This window comes from Trichosurus vulpecula, chromosome 4 (assembly GCF_011100635.1).
Source record: "Trichosurus vulpecula isolate mTriVul1 chromosome 4, mTriVul1.pri, whole genome shotgun sequence".
In the NCBI taxonomy this organism is placed as follows: domain Eukaryota; kingdom Metazoa; phylum Chordata; class Mammalia; order Diprotodontia; family Phalangeridae; genus Trichosurus; species Trichosurus vulpecula.
In genome coordinates, this window is record NC_050576.1 from 414,762,446 (window position 1) to 414,784,708 (window position 22,263).

At 37.0% G+C, this 22,263-nt stretch overlaps 1 protein-coding gene across 1 annotated transcript; it reads left to right on the forward strand.

Annotated features, from left to right (window-relative positions):
- The first annotated feature begins 1,220 nt into the window (after nt 1-1,220).
- Nucleotides 1,221-2,617, forward strand: LOC118848571 (elongation factor 1-beta-like). Its single transcript, XM_036757509.1, has 2 exons — nt 1,221-1,335; nt 2,043-2,617. The coding sequence occupies exons 1-2, from the start codon at nt 1,221-1,223 to the stop codon at nt 2,615-2,617; spliced, it is 690 nt and encodes a 229-aa protein (XP_036613404.1).
- The last annotated feature ends 19,646 nt before the right edge of the window (nt 2,618-22,263 follow it).

Here is a 22,263-nt window from a genome sequence, read left to right on the forward strand (position 1 = left end):
ATAACTATATATTTCCATCCATCCTATTTCCTACCCCTATTTATATTCTTCTCTCTCCTTTCATCCTGTCCCCCTCACCAATCTTATTAATGAATTAATTTTATTAACTTATTGCTTTTCACTCTGTAGATACCTAAATGTGTGTGTATTTTTTCCATTTAATAGTATTTTTCCTGTTATGTGTAAAGATAGTATTCAACATTCCCTCTTAAAATATTTTGAATTCCAAATATTTCCCATCTTCCTTCCCTTCCCCCTTCCTTAAAACAGCAAGCACTCTGATATACATGTACAATTATTTTAAGTATATTTTCACATCAGCCACATTGTGAAAGAAGGATCAAGACAAAATGAAAAAAGAACATGAGAAATAAAAAAAAACACATTGAAAACCACATGCTTGATTTGCATTCATATGCCATAGCTCTTTTTTTATGGATTTGGATAGCAACTTCCATCACGAGTCTCTTGGAATTGTCTTAGATCATTGTATTGCTGAGAAGAGCCAAGTCTGTCATGGCTAATCATTGCAGAATTTTGCTATTACTGTGTACAATGTTCTCCTGGTTCTGTTAACTTCACTCAGCATCAGTTCATGTTATTCTTTCCAGGTTTTTTTTTTTTCTGAAATCTGCTCATCATTTCTTATGGCACAGTGATATTCCATTACATTCATATACCACAACTTATTCAGCCATTCCCCAACTGATGGTCATCCTCTCAATTTCCAATTCTTTGCATCCACAAAAAAAGAGCTACTGTAAATATTTTTGCACATATTGGTCGTTTTTCCCTTTTTTATGATGTCTTTGGGATACAAAATTAGTAGTGGTATCCCTCAATCAAAGGATATGCACATTTTTATAGTTCTTTGGGCATAGTTTAAAATTGCTCTCCAGAATGGTTGTATGAGTTCCAAACTCCACAAACAAGTGGTTTTCAATCCACTCCTGTTTTATGGGAGAGTGCACCCTATTTACATTCACAGTTATGATTACTAACTCTATATATCCCTCCATCCTGTTTCTCCCCTTGTTTATCTTTATTCCCTCTCCATTCACCCTCTTTCTCCTTACCAGTCTTTTGCTTCTGACCACTACCTCCCCCAATTTGCCCTCCCTTTAATTAGCTCCCCTCCCTTTTCCTTCCACTTTCCCCCCCTCATCCGTTGCCACCGCCGCTTCCTCCTCTTCCCAGTCCCTCCCACCGCCACCATCACCATGGACTTCGGAGATCTCAAGACACCTGTGGGCCTGCAACACCTCAATGACTTCCTAGCAGACAAGAGCTACATCAAAGGGTTTGTGCCATTCCAAGCTGACATTGCCGTATTTTGTAATACTGGGAAAATTAGGAACCCCTGAGAAACCCCTAGCTACTGACAAGCACCCCCAGAAACAATGGACTCAGATCTCTTCTGCATTTAGCAGATATCCCTAGGGTCCTGTGACTCCTCCAAGGAATGTCAATAGATAGGACCATCCCACTGAAGGATAACCTGGCAGACCCTTTCTGTCTAGCAGATGTACCTGGGGCTCCGTGACTCCACCAAGAAATGTTAACGAGATTATCCCACTTTAAGATAATCTGACTGAATCTTTTGATCATCCAGGACCTTTGTTCCTGTTCCCCCCACCCTGTGACCTGGCCTGTAGGTTCCAGGTGATAATTAATCACTGTACCCCCACATGTCCTATATAAGTCAAGCCATCACCCCAACACGAGGCCATTAATTTGGGTTGCAGTACCCCGATGGCCACCGGCTAATAAATTCTCCACTTAAAACTTATACTCTGTGGCGTGTGTCACTCGCTTCTGGTACAACATTTTGGAGGCCCCACCGAGATGAGGCGGTATTTCGTGTTAACGCCCTGGAGACACACACAGAATTTCGGACCTCAACAGGGAGTCTGTGCCCCCGATCCACCTTCTCTCACTTCAGAGGGCCGGCTCCTGGGGATTTCTTTTCCTAGGACTCTGATGTGGGGTGACAGTCTCGGAGAATGGGCTAGTGGTTTCTCAGGGGTTCCTAATTTTCCCAGTATTACAATTTGAAGCTGTCTCAGGGCCCCCACCTGCCGACCTGTACCATGCGCTCCATAGGTATAACCACATCAAGTCCTATGAGAAACAAAAGGTAAGCTTGCCAGGAATAAAGAAGGTTTTGGGCAAGCATGGACCTGCTGATGTAGAAGATAACACTGAAAGTGGAGCTACAGATAGCAAAGATGATGATGACATTGATCTCTTTGGGTTTGATGAGGAGGAGGAAAGTGAAGAAGCAAAGAAACTAAGAGAAGAACGCCTTGCTCAGTATGAATCAAAGAAATCAAAAAAACCTGCAATTGTTGCCAAGTCTTCTATCTTACTGGATGTAAAACATTGGGATGATAAGACAGATGTGGCAAAATTGGAAGAATGTGTCAGAAGCATTCAGGCAGATTGCTTGGTCTGGGGAACTTCTAAACTAGTTCCAGTGGGATATGGCATCAAGAAGCTTCAGATACAATGTGTAGCTGAAGATGATAAAGTTGGGACAGATATGCTCGAGGAACGGATAACTGCCTTTGAAGACTATGTGCAATCTATGGATGTTGATGCCTTCAATAAGATCTAAAACCTAGCATCCTCAAAAATGGCATTTAAATAAAAATATTTGCGAGCAAAAAAAAAAAAACAAAAAACAAAAAAAACCACGTTATATGGTGGTTAGATAAATTTCTATACACAACTCAATGTACATGTTATTCCCTCTTTGAGACAAATCTCATTAGAAAATTGTTCAAACAATGCTTACCCCACTCCAATCTTTCCCTCTGCTGTAATTGCTGTTTTGAACCTCTTTATGCAATGCAATCTACCCTATTATTTTCCCCTTTTCTCTTCTCCTCATATAATTCCTTTTTTTAACCTCTTAATTATTTCTTACAGTCACACCAAATTCAACTTATATCCATCCCCTATCTCTATCTATTTTCCTCCTAAGTGCCCTAATAAAGGTACAGTTTTCAAGAGTATCATCTTCCCATGTAGGGATGTAAAAAAATTAACATTATTGAAAAACAGGTTTTTTTTTAATTTCAAGTTTACCTTTTTATAATTCTCAAATTTTCTGTTCAGCTCTTATCTATTCTTTTTTGAAAATTTTTCTTTTGTTGTTTAATATATTTAGTTTTCAAAATTGATTTTCACAAGAGTTTGAATTACAAATTTTCTCCCCATTTCTACCCTCCCCCCACTCTGATATGGTGTATATTCTGGTTGCCCTGTTCCCCAGTCAGCCCTCCCTTTTGTCACCCCACTCCCCTCCTATCCCCTTTTCCCTTCTTTTCTTGTAGGGCAAGATAAATTTCTATAACCCATTGCCTGAGTATCTTATTTTCTAGTTACATGCAAAACATTTTTTTATGTTTTTTGTTTTTAAACATCTGTTTTTAAAACCTTGAGTTCCAAATTCTCCCCCCTCTTCCCTTCCCACCCACCATCCCTAAAAAGTCAAGCAATTCAACATGGGCCACATGTGTACTTATGCTGGGAAAGACTAACTATATTTTGCTCCTTCCTAACCTATCCCCCTTTATTCAAATTTCTCCCTTGACCCTGTCCCTTTTCGAAAGTGTTTGGTTTTGATTAACTCTTACCCCATCTGCCCTCCTTTCTATCATGCCGTCCTTTTATTATCTTCTTCCTCCTTCTTTCCTGTGGGGTAAGATACCCAATTGAGTATGTATGGTATTCCCTCCTCATGCCAAATCTGATGAGAGCAAGATTCACTCATTCCTCCTCACCTGCCTTCTCTTGTCTTCGTACAGAACTGCTTTTTCTTGCTACTTTTATGGGAGATAATTTACCCCATTCTATCTCTCTGTATCTCCCTCTCTCAATATATTCCTCTCTCATCCCTTAATTTGATTTTCTTTCTTTTAGAGATCTTCCCTTCATCTTCAACTCACCCTGTGCCAGCTCTCTCTCTCTCTCTCTCTCTCTCTCCCTCTCTCTGTCTCCCTCTCTCTCTATCTATCTATCTATATACACATACATATATACATACGTACAGACTCACATATACATATATATATACACATAAACATATATATATATATATATATATATATATATATATATATATATATATATATATATATATATATATATGCATATTCCCTTCAGCTACCCTAATACTGAGGTCTCATGAATCATACACATCATCTTTCCATGTAGGAATGTAAACAAAACAGTTCAACTTTAGTAAGTCCCTTGCAATTTTTTTTCTTGTTCTTTTTCTTGATTACCTTTTCATGCTTCTCTTGATTCTTGTGTTTGAAAGTCAAATTTTCTATTCAGCTCTGGTCTTTTTACTGAGAAAACTTGAAAGTCCTCTATTTTATTGAAAGTCCATATTTTGCCTTGGAGCATGATACTCAGTTTTGCTGGGTAGGTGATTCTTGGTTTGAATCCTAGCTCCATTGACCTCCAGAATATCGTATTCCAAGCTCTTCGATCTCTTAATGTAGAAGCTGCTAGATCTTGGGTTATTTTGATTGCGTTTCCACAATACTCAAATTGTTTCTTTCTGGCTGCTTGCAGGATTTTCTCCTTGATCTGGGAGCTCTGGAATTTGGTGACAATATTCCTAGGAGATTTCTTTTTGGGATCTATTTGAGGAGGTGATCAATGGATTCTTTCAATTTCTATTTTGCCCTGTGGCTCTAGAATATCAAGGCAGTTCTCTTTGATAATTTCTTGAAAGATAATATCTAGGCCCTTTTTTTGATCATGGCTTTCAGGTAGTCCAATAATTTTTAAATTATCTCTCCTGGATCTATTTTCCAGGTCAGTGGTTTTTCCAATGAGATATTTCATTTTCTTTTCCATTTTTTTCATTTCTTTGGTTCTGTTTTATAATATCTTGATTTCTCATCAAGTCACTAGCTTCCACTTGCTCCAATCTAATTTTTAAGGTAATATTTTCTTCAGTTGTCTTTTGGACCTCCTTTTCCATTTGGCTAATTCTGCCTTTCAAGGCATTCTTCTCCTCATTGGCTTTTTGGAGCTCTTTTGCCATTTGAGTTAATCTATTTTTTAAGGTGTTGTTTTCTTCAGTATATTTTCAGTACTTTTTCAGGTCTCCTTTAGCAAGTCATTGACTTGTTTTTCATGGTTTTCTCACATCCTTCTGTTTCCACAATCAGGCTAGCAGCTTCTGTGGGGGTGTAAGATCCACCCACAGCCAGCACCCAGAAAGCTTCTGGCACACTGGGAAAGTACAGGTTCTTCTGATCTGCTTTAATAAGGAAAGCAAGGTGAGGGGGTTGACAAGTTTACTTTAATCCAGCATACAGAGAGCATTCACTTAGTTCAAAGGAAAAAGCAGCACCCTGAACTTCAGAACAAAATACAATCAAATTACAACATCAACAGACAGATCGAATACAGATTCATAGTTACCAACACCTAGGTACAGCCTGGGAGCTCACAACAAGGGCTGGCCCAGAGTCACGCATCATCACGACTGTAAGGAGGAGCTCCCAAGAACAGACAGCCAACCCCTGGTTTTTATATCTTTTTCAGCATCAGGGGTGAGTCATACATGCGACTCACCCAAGTGACCTAGAATCGTCACAGAGAGGCTGACTTAAACCCACGTGGTCTAAAAGCCTCTGCTCTCCCAGACATGTAAACTAGGCCCTCCCTGGAGTTAGCCCCACCTTGGGCCCCACCTTAGTTGCCAATCCACATCCACTAAGGTTTTACACCTAATAGGGGTTTGGGCCTAGGGCTTAGCACCTAGTAAGACTCAATCAAAGACACTGAATTAATCAAAGGAAACAAAGGCCAAATTTTTCAAGGGCCCTTGTTTAACTAAGTGCTAAGGAGCCCATTTTGATTACCAACACATCTTCTCATTTCTCTTCCCAATTTTTCCTCTACTTCTCTAACTTGCTTTTCCAAATCCTTTTTGAGCTCTTCCATGGCCTGAGACCAGTTCATGTTTTTCTTGGAGGCTTTTGTTGTAGGCTCTTTAACTTTGTTGACTTCTTCTGGCTGCAAGGTTTGGTCTGGAAAGATTCCAGAGTCTGAGACTGAATCTGGGTGCATTTTCACTGCCTGGCCATGTTCCCAGCCAACTTACTTGAGCCTTGAGTTTTTCAGTAGGGTATGACTGCTGGTCGAGTAAAGAGTACTATGTTCCAAGCTTGGGGGGATGTGCCAGCTCTGCCAAACCAGCACTCCTCCTTCCCCAAGAACCACCAACATGGACTGCACTTAGACCTTCAGCAGGCTCTTCACTCCTGCTCTGATTTGCCACTTACTCCCACCAGGTGGGCCTGGGGCTGGAAGCAACTGCAGCTGTAGTTCTGTAGCTGCCCCACCTCCACTGGCCCTGCGGCCAGTGGCTGAACTGAGAACTCCTCCTTTCACTCTGTCCCCATCACCTTTTCCCACTAACCTTCTCTGTTGCCTTTGGTGTTTGTGGGTTGAGAAGTCTGGTAACTGCTGCAGCTCACTGATTCAGGGCACTAGGGCATGCTTTGCCTGGCTCCTGGTCTGGTTGGTCTGTGGGCGCCCAGGATGGGCTCCGCTCCCAGCTCCGTGCATGAAAGACCTTACCCAGAGACCATCGATGCTGTCCTGGGCTGAAGCCCTGCTTCCCTCTGCTATTTTGTGGGTTCTGCATTTCTAGAACTGGTTCAGAGCCATTTTTTTAGATTTTTGGAGGGACCTGGCAGGGACCTCATGCTAGTCCCTGCTTTCTAGCCATCATCTTGGCTCCACCCCCCGTTCTCATCTTTTCATCAGGAGTGTTTGAAAGTCCCCTTTTCATTGGATGTCCATCTTTTCTCTTGAAAAAGTATGCACAGTTTTTCTGGGTAGCTTATTCTTGGTTCTAAATCCAAGCTCATTTCTCTTCTTGAGTATCTTATCCCGAGCCCTCCAGTCCTTTATTTTAGAAGCTGCTATATTTAGAAGCTGACTGTGGTTCCTTGATATTTGAATTGTTTCTTTCTGGTTGTTTGAAGGATGTTATCCTTCATCTGATAATTCTAGTATTTGGCTACAATATTCTTTCTGGCTGCTTGCAATATTTTCTCCCCGACCCAGAAACTCTGGAATTTGGCTATAATATTCCTAAGAGTTTTCTTTTGGGGATCTTCTTTCAAGAAGTCATTAGTGGATTCTTTCAATTTCTATTTTCCCCTCTGGTTCTAGTATATCAGGGCAATTTTTCTTGATAATTTCTTTGGAAGATGATGTCTAGGCTCTTTTTTTGATCATGGCTTTCAGGTCCCCAATAATTTTTAAATTATCTCTCCTAGAGTTATTTTCCAGGTCAGTGGTTTTTATAAGAGAAATTTCACACTGTCTTCCTTTTTTTCTCTCTTTTGGTTCTGTTTTATAATTTCTTGATTTCTCATAAAGTCACTCGCTATCACTTCCTCCATTCTAATTTTTAAGGCATTATTTTCTTCAGTGATCTTTCAGACCTCCTTTTCCATTTGTCTAATCCTGCCTTTTAAGGTATTCTTTTCCTCATTGTCTTTTTGGACCTCTTTTGCCAATTGCATTAGTCTATTTTTAAGGTGTTGTTTTCTTCAGTATTTTGGGGGTCTCCTTTAGCAAGCTGTTAACTTGTTTTTCATGATTTTCTTGCATCGCTCTCATTTATCTTCTCAAATTTTCCTCTATTTCTCTTACTTGGTTTCCAAATCCTTTCTGAGTTCTTCCATGGCCTGAGGCAAGTTCATATTTTTCTTGGAGGCTTTTGATGTAGGGTCTTTGACTTTGTTGTCTTCTTCTGGCTGTATATATTAATCTTCTTTATCACCAAAGTAAGATTCTATGGTCTGAGTCCTTTTACACTTCCAGCTCATTTTACCAGCCAGTTGCTTGACTTTTGAGCTCTTGGTCAGGGTATGACTGCTTTCAGAATGAAGAATGCTCTGTCCCAAGCTTCAGAGGTTTTGAGCTGCTGTTTTCAGAGCTACTTCTATTCTGAGGTGGTATGATCCTCCCCTCCTGGCCTGTGTTCTGGTCTGTGAGTGCAAGCACTCCTTTCTGCCTTGTAACTATCAAGAGGACTCCCTCTCCAAGGTGACCACAGGCTCTGCCACCCCAGTGTTCCTACTGCCCCAAAGACCACCAACCAGGACCACAACCCAGATATAAGCAAGGCAAAGCAAGAGAATGTTCTAGTGCCAGCAAAAATATCCCTACTGTTTGGCTCTGATCAGCCACAGTGTCTGAGCTCACCTGCACTTCCCTTTTATCGAAAAAAGACATATTTTCCTGATGTCTTTCTAAGTTATCTTAAGCTGGAAAATGGTTTCCCTCCATCTTTCTGTGGGTACTGTCACTCCAGAATATGTGTAGGGGATTGATTTGATGTGGTTTCCATGGGAAACTGGGGAGAGCTCAGACAGCTTCCTCACTTCCCTTCACTATCTTGTCTCTGTCTTCTTTAACCTAGAGATTTTCTTGGGACCAAAAAGTTAACTTAGTATGTACAAAGGCCAGACTTGAACTCAGGTATTCCTGAATTCTGTCTACTGTGTCCTGAGCCATCCTATCAATGTCCCCAGCCTACTGTTGTTGTTGGTTTTTTTTTTCTTGTCAATGGCAGTTAAGTGACTTGCCCAATGTCACAGAGGTAGTAACTGTCTAAGGCTGGATTTGAACTTGCAAACTACTTTTTTAGTATATAATTGACAATATTGATCTGCTTTGTTTGAGGAAGTTTTCTCACTGAAAGTTCCCTGTATCAGTGGAATCACAAGATTGGACAAAACTATAGGCTGTCACAAAATTCTCAGTGCAATTTTAAACCATTAAAATTTTAAAATTACACTGACTTTTAGGATAAACTCTAAATATCATTGTGAATGTGGAACTTTGATAGATAAATGGAATAAGGAAGATCTGAGTTCAAATCCTACCTCAATTATTTGCTGTGTGATCCTGGACAAGGCATAACTTCAATCTTCCTCAGTTTCTGCCACAGCAAAGAGGTGATATTACAATTTCCCAAGGATTTTTTGAGGATAAAATGAAATAATACATATAAATGGCCATGTATACCTAAAAGGCCTATGTCTTTGAACATTGTCGTGTTCATTTTGCTTTATAAAGTAAGAGACTTCATTCACATGGGTTTTGCCAAGTAAAAATGGTTATGACCAACTGATGATTTGTATATGGTTTTACCAAATGATATCTTTGCTTAATTTTCAAAAGTTATTTTAATATATTGTCTCTATGCAATTATTTCTTTATTTTGAATGGAGTATACAAATTATTTTATTAGATTGGTTTTATTAATTTCATTGTCATAAGAATATACATAGACTGAAAAAAAAATTCAAAATTTAGATTTACCTATGTCAGAACATCACAAAAGATAGCACCAAGTAAATCATTAGATACACTTCAACCACTGCCTGGGGCTCTAAGAAAGTTTGAAGACACCTTCATTTTAGTTGTCTTTCAAAAATTTTGCATCTGAATCTCATAGTAACTTTCCATATATAAGTTAATTTTCTTCTCCTATATGTCTCATGTTTCTATCCCATAGAATTAAATTCCACTGAAAGCAAGAATTTTTCAAGGAATGTGCTGCCACTATTCTCATCCTGTCTGGTGATCCTGCTTTAGGGCTAAGTACTTTTACACCAGGTCTCACTTGAAATGTCTGACCATTGATTTTAAAGTTTTATGACAAAAATGTAAATGACATTAGTTGAAAGGCACACAAAGTATACATATACATAATATATATGTGTGTGTGTATTATATGTGTATACATGTATTTATATATACATATTCATATATACATGTATGTATGTATGTATGTTTGTATGTATGTATGTATTGCACAAAATGCCTGCTGGCCAGCCCTAAATTTTGGATTGTTCAAATAATCCAACTCTTAATGAAACTTCCTTTAGACAAAACTAAAATGTGAAGAAAGCTGGAAGAATTATAAAATCCAATAACCATGTAGAGATTGGGTGTGATAAGTTGAGATTGATACTGTCATTCAGTTTACTAACTGAGGAATACATTAGTATGAAAAAAGAAGTTTTAAGGTTTATTTTTTTCTTCTTTCAATGTTTTGAAGGACAGATTCTTGTTATGGTGCTGTTATAAGAGAGATGAGTTGTGAAAAGGAATTCAATATTTCTAGCCAGTGTTTTAAGTAAGTGTAATAAAACTTCCAGTTAAAATTCATATATTTAAGTTTTCATCATGAAATTTTCTCAATATACTAGTAACATTTATTCTTAGGCTTTTAAAGATGAAGATATCTATTGAATCATGAAATATTTTACACAATATGCATTAAATGATCCCTTTCTGGGATATACATTTTTCTTAATATTCCCTCCACTGACAGAGATGCCAAAGTCATTCATACATAAGGAAAGAATCTTCATTTGTTTCTGAGGCCAAAATAATAAAGCCCTGGTGGCCACACTTTATGTAATAAGTGCCTCCACATTTTTACTAAGCTGGGCTTGGCTTCATAAGTATATGGTCTTTGAATAGACTTGTATCCAAAGTCTTTCCAGTTTCGTGATTATGCCTACAGAAAACTAGCTCTGGCTCAAGGTCACCCCAATACGAGGATGAGAGAATAGCATATGATTTTATTGAAACATGAATACAATAAATACTTTAAAATACATTGAGCTGATCATTATAGTTGATGGGTACATTTTTCTGCTTTGGGAAGTACACTAATGATTTCAGGTCGCCAACATGATGTTCCATAAATATTCTCCTTTTTTGACCTGAAAGATTATGGATAAATGATTACCTTCTAATGAGTAATGATTAGACTATTTTATGCTGAACATTAGTAAAGTCTTACTTAAACTATTTTGTCATGCTAAGAGAAAAGTCAACCGTGTTATAGAGATTAGAAAAATGTTCATATCAATTATTGCTAAATCTGGTTCATGGGTATGTTCTACCCCTTCCCAAAATGATCCATACAGCTTTCAACCTTTTTAAAATGTCTTTCAATTACTTCTACTGAAGGTAATTTTCCTTATTAAATCTCTGCTTGTTATCTAAGGAAACTACTCACATTGAACAGAGTGGATGTCAAAACATCATCTCAATCTAACTTTCCTTGTTGCTGTTAACTGAGATATTTAGAGGGAATTTGGCTGATAGTCACTATTATTCTCAAGATGAAATGCCACAAAATTTTTGAAATGTGTATATGAGTGGAAAGTAATTGTATAAAAATGAAAAAAAAATAGAAAGGAAGTGTCTGGATTCTTTATGTTTTGTTTTGTTTTGTTTTCTTTAAGGAGGGAGTATTAACCATTTTGTTGGGTTTCTCTAGTTGAGGGGATTTGTATAATTTAATGGCAAGTAAACTTATTTAAAACAGATTGACATAAAAATTGTAGAGCCTTCTTCTAAATATCCTCTGGTCAAATTATATTATCTAAAGCAAATTTAAATCAATCCATGTTTTAATATTTTACTTGTCATCTCTCCAATGAAATTAATACAATACAAAAAAATGGTGTGGTCCTCTTTAACCAATTTTAAGTGTGTGTGCATGTGCATGTGTGCACATGTTCATGTGTACACATACATATATTAATGTGCATATATAAACTATATATGTATGTATTTGCATACACATACATACAAATATATATTCATACAATACAGACATAGATGTGCATTTTCCTAGTAATTGATAAGGTATAGATTTAAATGAAGATATACCCATATCTCTCTATTTATTCAACTGGGCAACAGTCATTTTAAATCTCATTGATGTAATATTAAGTACAAAAATATTTGCTCTCTACTCCATATTTCTGGTTATGCTTCAAGATATTATAGGGGATTAAAAACAAAAGAAACATTAAATTAGTAGTTACTACACTTTGTTGTCTTCTATGTAAATGTTCCTGTAGCTATTTTGCTGAAAATATTGGAGATAAAGTTCAAGTATGGATGACTATGATGACACTAAAATAGTAGGAAGTCATTGTCCTTGCTTCCTATCAAGCAGAACTCATTCTTTCTACACTACAGTATTAACTGGTAACAGTGATTTATGATGGATACTCTGAGACATCATCAGATCCAGAAATGCCTTTTAAATACTCACTTATTTTTATCATAATTTTAGCAATGTATGTGTTTCATTATAGCCTCCTTTACTAAAATTTTGTTATCATGCCTCATTGTACCACAAAGGTAATTTTGAATTCTTGAAGATTTTTCCAAGAAAGCTTAACTTCAGGAAGGTTCTAAGAAGATGGAAAATATCCACTTACTAGATTAATGGAATTTTGCACCTGTTGTCCAAAAACCAGTATTTTTTCCCATACATGTTCCTCCATAAGCAACATACACAAAGGAAAAGTAACCTGTGTCAAAAAAGAGAATATCACCACTGATGAAATCCTAGAACCCTGAAATGCTTTTTGGTAATTTATATATTTTTAATCTATTCACAAGCAGAATGGAAATGTTCTCATAATCAGAACTGTTAATATTTTTCCTCTGATGATAAGAGGATAGAAACTTTATACTATCTTATGCAAATTTGCTAAAATGTAAAGTTTGCATAAATACAGTTATTCAAAATGTTAATGTTCTTAACAGAGAACAACTTTGAAATTTAGCTGTGATTTTTTTTCTAGTACTTTGGAAACCAGGGAGATTAAAAAGCTATTTCTTTCAATTTGACATTATTGCAAATTTAACAAATTTTTATTGTATATTCTTTGTATGTTGTCAAGACATTAGAACTATTTTACATTTGTTCTGCATGTTGTAAAATCTGTCCATTTGACATATTCTGTGTTTTAGCAGTTACAGAAGCTAATTAAGGTGAAAAATGATAGATCCCCAAATTATAATACACATATAATAATGTGAAGTTTTATTGCCATTGTTTATGAGTAAACTAACACAGAATCTTGCATATAAAAATAATAATTGATTGCTGAATTAAAGGTTTGTAACTTATTTGTACCATTGACATTCTGTCAGACTTTATTCTTCGTATATATTTTTAATCTTCCTTTTGAAAACACTCTCTTTCATTTACTGTATTTGATTATTTAAATTTTTTTACTGTGTTGGTTGGACTCTTTTTTATAATAAAATAATTTTAATTTTTTGATACTTTAATAACTGAAGTAAAATGTTTTATAATTATTGTGACTGACCCCTTCATTGAAGAGTAGAAAAATTCATCTATCTTCAATGTTTTTGAGAAATCCTTCTCTATTTTTTGTAAGTTTCTAGAGAAGATCTATCCAATATGTTGAAGGCCTTCCTACAGTTGTTTTCATATATTGGGAATACTATCATGTTTCTCAGGCTTTGTAGCTATGATGAATATCTATCTAGATATGAACATACATTTTTTTAACATTCATTTTAAAATTTTTTCCACATTCTCTCCATTCCTCCATCCCCTCACACATGTAAAGCCAATCAGTAAGTGAAATTTCTTCCCTGCCCATAGAATAGGATTAAAGTGGGGCTTCAAGTGGGGCCAACAAGTGGAGGTCTGATTAGAGACAGGCCCTTTCACTAACTAGGTATGAGGTTGCCAGGCTAGTTAGCAAAGTAGTTTGCTAGCTTGAGAGAGGTTTGAAGCCCTCAGGGCCCTAAGGGGAGTTTCTAAGAACAGAGCCAATGGTATGTGCCTGAGTTCTAGTTAATCAGATGATGTTCTAGTCAATCAGATGAAGTCTAGGACTGTACAAAAAGAGAGAACAGAATTTGGAGCAGGCTGAACTGAGGACTGAGAGTGGAACTGGAAGAACACAATTTGAAGCAATGGAACAGAGAGTGGCAGGATTCAGAAGCAGACAGGCATCATTGAAAGTGTGCAGAACTGAGAGTACTGAACACAAAGAGAGAAGGGCAGAGATCAAGGAACTCAGGGTCAGCAGAAATGAAGGAGAGAGTACTGATCCAGGAATTAATATTCAAGAGTGATCCTCTTTTAGGAAGGCCCTAGCATCGAGGGGAAACACAAGTATGATGTGGTCCCTTGCTATAATATTTTGTTACAAGTTCTTTGTTACTAGAGTGATGTGTTTTGGAATATTATTGCCACAATATCAAATTGGGGGCATTGGTCCTTGAACCTGATCCTCTGCAGTCTAAAAAAAAATCTTACACTTCCGCTGCCATCTAACTAGATAATTCCTTATACTTTGCAATTCTGAAACACTCAGGTGTGCTTGTGGTCTTCTCCTAGGTCATGAGTTTTGCCTTACTGATATACCTGGGCATAATATTCACAACACAGATGTTGGTGTTTCTCTTTTTCTTAAATATGTATGTAATATCTTTATCAGACAAGGCCTGTCTGTTGAATTGTGTTATTTGATATTTTACATTTTCTGTTTGTAATTTCTATTTGTATTTGCTCTGAAGTTCAAGGTGCTGGCTCTTCCCCCTGAATTAAGTGAATGATATATGTATGTTTGATTAAAGTGAGATTGTTAACCCCATGAGGCTGCTTTCCTTAGAAAAGCATATCAAAGAACATGTGGTAGCAGCCCTTCTGTGTGCTGGTGTTGTTGGCCTTACACAGCCAGAGCAGTGGCAAGCCACACTGTTATTGCACAACTATCTCCTTCTGTCTGCCTTCCATCCTATCAGCCCCATTTGTCTTTCATCTTTCCCCCCTTACTTGGTAATGTGTAAGACAGACTTCTATACCTAAATGAGTGTGTATGTTATTCTCTCTTTTAGCCAAATTTGATGAAAATAAGGTTCAAACTATGTTCACTCCCCTCCCTGCTTTTCTTATACTATAAGTCTTTGGGCTTCTTCACGTGATGTAATTTGCTTTTGTTTATTCTGCCTCTGCCTTTCCTCTACTCCTAGTACAATCTTTTTACACCCCTTAATTAAGTAATTATTTTATAATCACATCAAAGTCAACTTATGCCCACACCTCCTCTCTATGGTGTAATAAAGATGCAGTTCTCAAGAGTGATGAGTATCATTTTACCATAAAGGCAGGTAAGCAATTTAACTTTATTGAATAACATTTTTCTTTCTTTCTTGTCTATCTCTATGCTTCTCTTCAGTCTTTTATTTGAAGATCAATTTTTCTGTTCAGCTCTGCTTTTTTCTTCAGGAATGATTGAAAGTATTTTATTTCATTGAATATCTATCTTTTCCCCTAAAAATATCATGCTCAATTTTGCTAGGTAGCTGATTCTTGGTTGTAGTCTAAGCTCTTTTGCTTTCCAGAATATTGTATTCCAAGCCTTTAATGTAGAAGCTGTTATGTCCTCTATAATGCTGATCAGGGTTCCATATTATTTAAATTGCTTCTTTATGGTTGCCTGGAGTATTTTCTCTGTGACCTGATAATTATGAAATTTGACTTCAATAATTTTTGAAGTTTTAATTTTGGAATCTCTACCAGGAAGTGATTGATGGATTCTTTCAATTAGTATTTTACCCTCTCTTTCTGTGCTATCAGGAGAGTTTTCCATGATAATTTATCTAGAGATGCTATTTAGGATCTATTTCCATCATGGCTTTCAGGTAGACCACTAATTTTTTAAATCATTATTTATTTATTTAATATTTTAGTTTTCAGCCTTAATTTCCACAAGAGTTTGAATTACAGATTTTCCCCCATTTCTACCCTCCCCGCCCACTCCAAGACAGCATATATTTTGATTGCCCCATTCCCCAGTAAACCCTCCCTTCTGTTATCCCACTCTCCCCATCCCCTTTCCCCTTACTTTCTTGTAGGGCAAGATATATTATTATGCCCCATTGCCTGTATATCTTATTTCCTAGTTGTATGCAAAAAATTTTTCCGAACAGCTGCTTTTAAAATTTTGAGTTCCAAATTCTTTCCCTTCTTCCCTCTCCACCCACCCTCCCTAAGAAGACAAGCAATTCAACATAGACAATATGTGTATCATTATGCAAAACCCGTGCACAATAATCATGTTGTGAAAGACTAACTATATTTTGCTCCTTCTTATCCTATCCCCCTTTATCCAATTTTCTCCCCTGACCCTGTCCCTTTTCAAAAGTGTTTGCTCTTGATTACCTCCTCCCCCATCTGCCCTCCCTTCTATCATCCCCCCTTTTTATCTCCTTCCTCCTCCTTTCCTGTGGGGTAAGTTACCCAACTGAGTGTGCATGTTATTCAATCCTCAGGTCAAATCTGATGAGAGCAAGAGTCATTCATTCCCCCTCACCTGCCCCCTCTTCCCTCCTACCACAACTGTTTATTCTTGTCACCATTATGTGAGATAATTTGCCCCATTCTACCTCTCCCTTTCTCACTCTATCAATATATTCCTCTCTCATCACTTAATTTTATTTTATTTTTTTCAGATGTCATCCCTTCATATTGAATTCACCCTGTGCTCTTATTATTTCTCTTTCTTGGTTACCTTTTTTTCATGCTTCTCTTGATTCTTGTGCTTGAAAATCCAATTTTCTATTCAGCTCTGGTCTTTTCACTAAAAAAGCTTGAAAGTCCTATAGTTTATTGAAAATCAATATTTTGCCTTGGAGCATGATACTCAGTTTTGCGGGGTAGGTGTTTCTTGGTTTTAATCCTAGCTCCTTTGACCTCCAGAATATCATATTCCAAGCACTTCGATCCCTTAATGTAGAAACTGCTAGATCTTGCATTATTCTGATTGTGTTTCCAAAATACTCAAATTGTTTCTTTCTGGCTGCTTGTGATATTTTCTTCTTGATCTGGGAGCTCTGGAATTTGGCAACAATATTACTACGACTTTTCTTTTTGGGATCTTTTTCAGGAGTTGATCAGTGGATTCTTTTAATTTCTATTTTACCCTCTGGTTCTAGAATATCAGGGCAGTTCTCCTTGATAATTTCTTGAAAGATGATTTCTAGGCTCTTTTTTTGATCTTGGCTTTCAGGTAGTCCAGTAATTTTTAAATTATCTCTCCTGGATCTATTTTCCAGGTCAGTGGTTTTTCCAATGAGATATGTCACTTTGTCTTCCATTTTTTCATTCCTTTGGTTCTGTTTTATATCTCGATTTCTCATAAAGTCACTAGCTTCCACTTGCTCCAATCTAATTTTTAAGGTAGTATTTTCTTCCGTGGTCTTTTGGACCTCCTTTTCCATTTGGGTAATTTTGTCTTTCAAGGCATTCTTCTCATTGGCTTTTTGGAGCTCTTTTGCCATTTGAGTTAGTCTATTTTTAAGGTGTTGTTTTCTTCAGTATTTTTTTGGGTCTCCTTTAGCAAGTCATTGACTTGTTTTTCATGGTTTTCTCACATCATTCTCATTTCTCTTCTCAATTTTTCCTCTACTTTTCTAACTCGCTTTTCCAAATCTTTTTTGAGCTCTTCTGTGGCCTGAGACCAGTTCATGTTTTTCTTGGAGACTTTTGATGCAGGCTTTTTCACTTTGTTGACTTCTTTTGGCTCTATATTTTGGTCTTCTTTTTCACCAAAGAAAGATTCCAAAGTCTGAGTGTGAATCTGAGTCTGTTTTTGCTGCCTGGCCATGTTCCCAGCCAACTTACTTGACCCTTGAGTTTTTCGTTGGTGTATGACTGCTTGTAGAGTATAGAATATTTTGTCCCAAGCTTGAGGGGTTGTGCTGTTGTTTTCAGAGGTATTTATACACAGCAAGCTCTTCCACACCAGCGCTCCTCCTCCCCAAAGAACTGCCAACCTGAAACTGGACTTAGATCTTCAGCAGGCATTGAATTCCTGCTCTGATCTGCCACTTAATTCCTTCCAGCAGTTGTGCCTGGGGTCAGAAGCAACTGCAGCTGTAGTTCTATCCTCAGAGCTGCTCCACCTCCCCTGCCCCGGGGAGGTGGCTGAACCACAAATTCCTTACACATTGTCCCCAGCAGCTTTTCCCACTAACATTCTCTGTTGTCATTGGTGTTTTTGGGTTGAGAAGTCTGGTAACTGCCACAGCTCACTGAATCAGGGTGCTATAGCCTGTTCTGCCTGCCTCCAGGTCTTGTTGGTTCAGGATGTAATATCAATTGAGTTGGGACTTTCTTACTATCTTAAAATGATTTATTAAGTGTCTTTCAGTCTTACTAGGTGCTAAGCCCCAGGCCCAAACCCCAATTAGGTGCTAAACCTATGTGGGTGTGAATTGGTAACTAAGGTGGGGCCCCAGGTGGGGCCCAAAGCCTTAATTACTAGGTGCTAAGCCTATGTGGCTGTGAAGCTCCCAGGGTCCTTAGGGGAGGTGCTAACTCAAGAGCCAATCATAGCAACTTAAGTTCTGGTCATTCAGATGAAGTTTGATGATGTCTGAAATGGTATAAGAAGAGAAGACAGAGCTATTTGCTCAGGGCTCTCACTCTTGGTGGCACACTGATGTGGAGACTCTGGGCACCTGTAGTTAAGAGCCCTCCAGCTTGCCAAATGTCCAGACTTGGTTTTCTTGGTAACTATGAATTGTATTTGGTTTTTTTTTTTTTTGGAATTTGTTTGTATTTGCTCTGAATTTCAGGGTGCTGGATTTTCCCCTTGAACTAAGTGAGTGATACCTGTATGCTGGATTAAAGTAAGCTTGTTAACCCCTTAACATTGCTTTCCTAAGTAAAGCAGCTCAAAAGAACCTGGGCTTTGGCAGCGTTCTTGTTGTTGGGCTTGTGTTGGTCTTTCACCCTCACAACAGCTGCTAGCCAGATTGTTGAAACACAGGCGCAGCCCATGCTGGGTTGGGCTCTGCTTCTCTCCCAGTGCCATGGGATAGACCTTACCCAGCGACCATCCAGGCTGTCCTGGGCTGGAGCCCTGCTTCCCTCTTCTATTCTATGGGTTCTGCAGCTCTAGAATTTTTTCAGAGCCATTTTTATAGGTTTTTGGAGGGACCTGGTGGGGGAGCTCAAGCAAGTCCCTGCTTTCCAACTGCCATCTTGGCTCCGCCCCTAGACCACTAATTCTTAAATTATCTCTCCTATAACTATTTTCCAGTTTAGTAATTTTCCCAATAAGTTTTTCTCAATCTTAATTTTTTTATTCTTTTGATTTTAGTTTGCAAGATTCAGTTCCACAACTTTTTGATTTCCAAATTTTCTCTCCCTGCCTCTCCTCCCCCCTCACACCCCCAATATGGCATGTAATCCAATATAGTTTCTGCATGTACCTACACATTAAACTTGTTTTTACAATAGTCAAGTTGTAAAGAAAAATTATAGTCAATGGAATGAACTATGAGAAAAACAATATTAAAAAAGAGAAAGCAAATAGTTTGCTTCAGTCTGCATTCAGACTCCCTGATTCTTTCTCTGGATGTGGATACCTTTGTCCATCATGAATCTTTTGGAGCTATATTAGAACTTTGCACTGCTGAGAAGAGCCAAGGCTATCACAGTTAGTCCTTACAGATACCATGTGTCTGTAGTCAAGTATAATGTTCTCCTACTTCTTCTCCTCTCACTCAGCTTCAGATCATATAAATCTTTCAGGTTGTAATAAAGTCCATGTGATCCTAATTTCTTGCAGCACAATAGTATTCCATTACATTCATATACCAGAACTTATTTAGCCATTTTCCAATTGATGGCCATCCCCTTGATTTCCAATTTTTTTTCTACCACAAAAAGTGCTGCTAAAAATATTTTTGAACATATGGGTGCTTTTCCCACCTGTATGATCTCTTTTGGATAGAGCCCTGGAAGTGGTATTTCTGGGTCAAAGGGTATCCACATTTTTATAGCCCTTTGGGCATAGTTCCATATTGCTCTCCAGAATGGTTGCATCAGTTCATTAACTCCACCAACAATGTAACACTTTTCCTATTTTCCCACATCCATTCCAGCATTTACAATTTTCCTGTTTTGTCATGTTAGCAAATCTGACAAGAGAGATGGGGTGCCTAAGGGTTGTTTTGATTTGGGTTTCTCTAATCAATAGTGATTTAGAACATATTTTCATATGACTATAAATATCTTTAATTTCTTCCTCTGAAAACTGCCAGTTCATATCCCTTGACCATTTCTCAATTGGTGAATTACTTGTATTCTTATAAATGTGACTCAGTTCCCTGCATATTTTAGAGATAAGGCCTTTCTCATAGACACTGGTTGTAAAAAATCTTTCCCAATTTTCTGCTTCCCTCTTAAGCTATTTCTTAGCCAGTACAAAGTAATTTTGATGATTGCTGCTTTATTAAATAATTTAAGATCTAGTAAGATCTAGACCACCCTCCCTGTCATTTCTTCCCATCAAGTCCCTTGAAATTCTAGAACTTTGGGGAAGCTTGATGGCACAGTGAGTACAGCACTGGCCCTGGTGTCAAGAGTACCTGAGTTCAAATCTGGCCTCAGACACTTGACGCACTTACTAGCTGTGTGACCTTGGACAAGTCATTTAAACCCAATTGCCCCACCTTCCCCCCTGCAAAAAAAAATATTCTACAACTTTTGTTTTTCCAGATGAATATTGTTATTATTTTTTCTAGCTCTATAAAATAATTTTTGGTAGTTTCATTGGTATGGCACTGAATAAATAAATTAATTTAGGTATAATTGTCTTATTTTAGTATATTACCTCAGGCTACCCATGAGGTAATGGATAATTTTCCAGTTATTTAGATCTGACTTTATTTCTGTGAAAACTGTTTTGTAATCATGTTCATATAGTTCCTGGGTTTATTTTGGCAGGTAGACTGTCAAACATTTTATAATGGCTACAGTAACTTTAAATGGAATTTCTCTTTCTATCTCTAGCTGTTAAGCTTTGCTAGTAATATATGGAAATGCTGATGATTTATGTATGCTTATTTTGTATCCTGCAACTTTGCTAAAGTTATTTATTAGTTCAAGTAGTTTTTTTTTTTCCCTTGATTCTCTAGGATACTCTAACTGTATTATTATATCATCTGCAAAGCCTGGTAGCTTAGTTTCTTCTTTGCCTATTCCAAGGCCTTCAAATGCTTTTTTCCTCTTATTTGTAAAACTATCATTTCTAGTACTACATTGAATAACAGTAGTGATAATGGACATCCTTGTCTCACCCACAATTTTATTGGAAATGCTTGTAGCTTATCCCCATTACATGTAATGCTTGCTGATGGTTTTAGATAAATTCTACTTATTTTAAGGAAAACCACTTTTATTTCTTTGCTCTCTATATTTTTAATAGGAATGGCATTGTAATTTGTCAGTAGCTTTTTTGGCATCTATTGAGACAATCATTTGGTTTCTGCTAGTTGTGTTGTTGATATGATCAATTATGCTGATATTTATCCTAATATTGAACCAGCCATGAATTCTTGGAATAAATCCTACCTGGGTATAGTGTATTATTCTCATGATAATCTCCTGCAATCTTTTTGCTAATATTTCATTTAAAATTTTTGCATCAATATTCATTAGGGAAATTGGTCTATAATTTTCTTTTTCTGTTTTGACTCTTATTGGTTTACATATCAGTAGCATATTTGTATCATAAAAAGAATTTGGTAGTACTCCTTCTTCACAAGTTTTCCCAAATTGTCTATATAATATTGGAATTAATTTTTCTTTAAGTGTTTGATAGAGTTCACTTTTAAATCTATCTGGCCCTGGAGATTTTTTCCTAGGGAGTTCACTGATGCTTTGCTCAATTTCTTATTGTGAGACGGGGTTATTTAAGTATTTTATCTCCTCTTCTGTTAATTTCACTATGATTGTCAAATTTATTAGCATATAGTTGGACAAAATAGCTCCTGATTACTGTTTTAATTTCTTCTTCATTAGTGGTGAATGCACACTTTTCATTTTTGATACTGGTTATTTGTTTATTTTTTCCTTTTTTAATTTAATTAACCAAAGGTTTATGGTTTTTTTTCATAAAATCAGCTCTTATTTTTATTTATTTATTCAATAGTTTTCTTAATTTCAATTTTATTAATCTCTCCTTTGGTTTTCAGAATTTCTAAGTTGATATTTAATTGGGAACTTTTAATTTGTTTCTTTTTCCTAGCTTTTCTAGGTACAATACCAATTCTTTGCTCTCCTCTTTCTCTATTTTATTCATGTAAGCATTTCGAGATGTAAAAATTCTCCTAAGAACCACTTTTGCTGCATCCATGTAAGTTTGGGGTGTTATCTCATTATTGACATTCACTTGGAAGAAGTTATTGATTGTTTCTATGATTTGTTTTTTTCTTCTTTTTCACCCACCCATTTTTAAAGGTTAGATTATTTAGTTTTCAATTACATTTTAGTCTACTTTTTTGAGGCCCTTTATTATATATAATTTTTATTGCATTGTGATCTGAAAGAAT

What these genes read in the sequence shown, in the direction of transcription:
- LOC118848571 (XM_036757509.1), top strand. Translation starts at nt 1,221, where the DNA reads ATGGACTTCGGAGATCTCAAGACACCTGTGGGCCTGCAACACCTCAAT. An exon ending in AGCTGACATTGCCGTATTTT is followed by an intron (nt 1,336 to 2,042) that starts GTAATACTGGGA and finishes TAATTTTCCCAG; the next exon opens with TATTACAATTTGAAGCTGTC.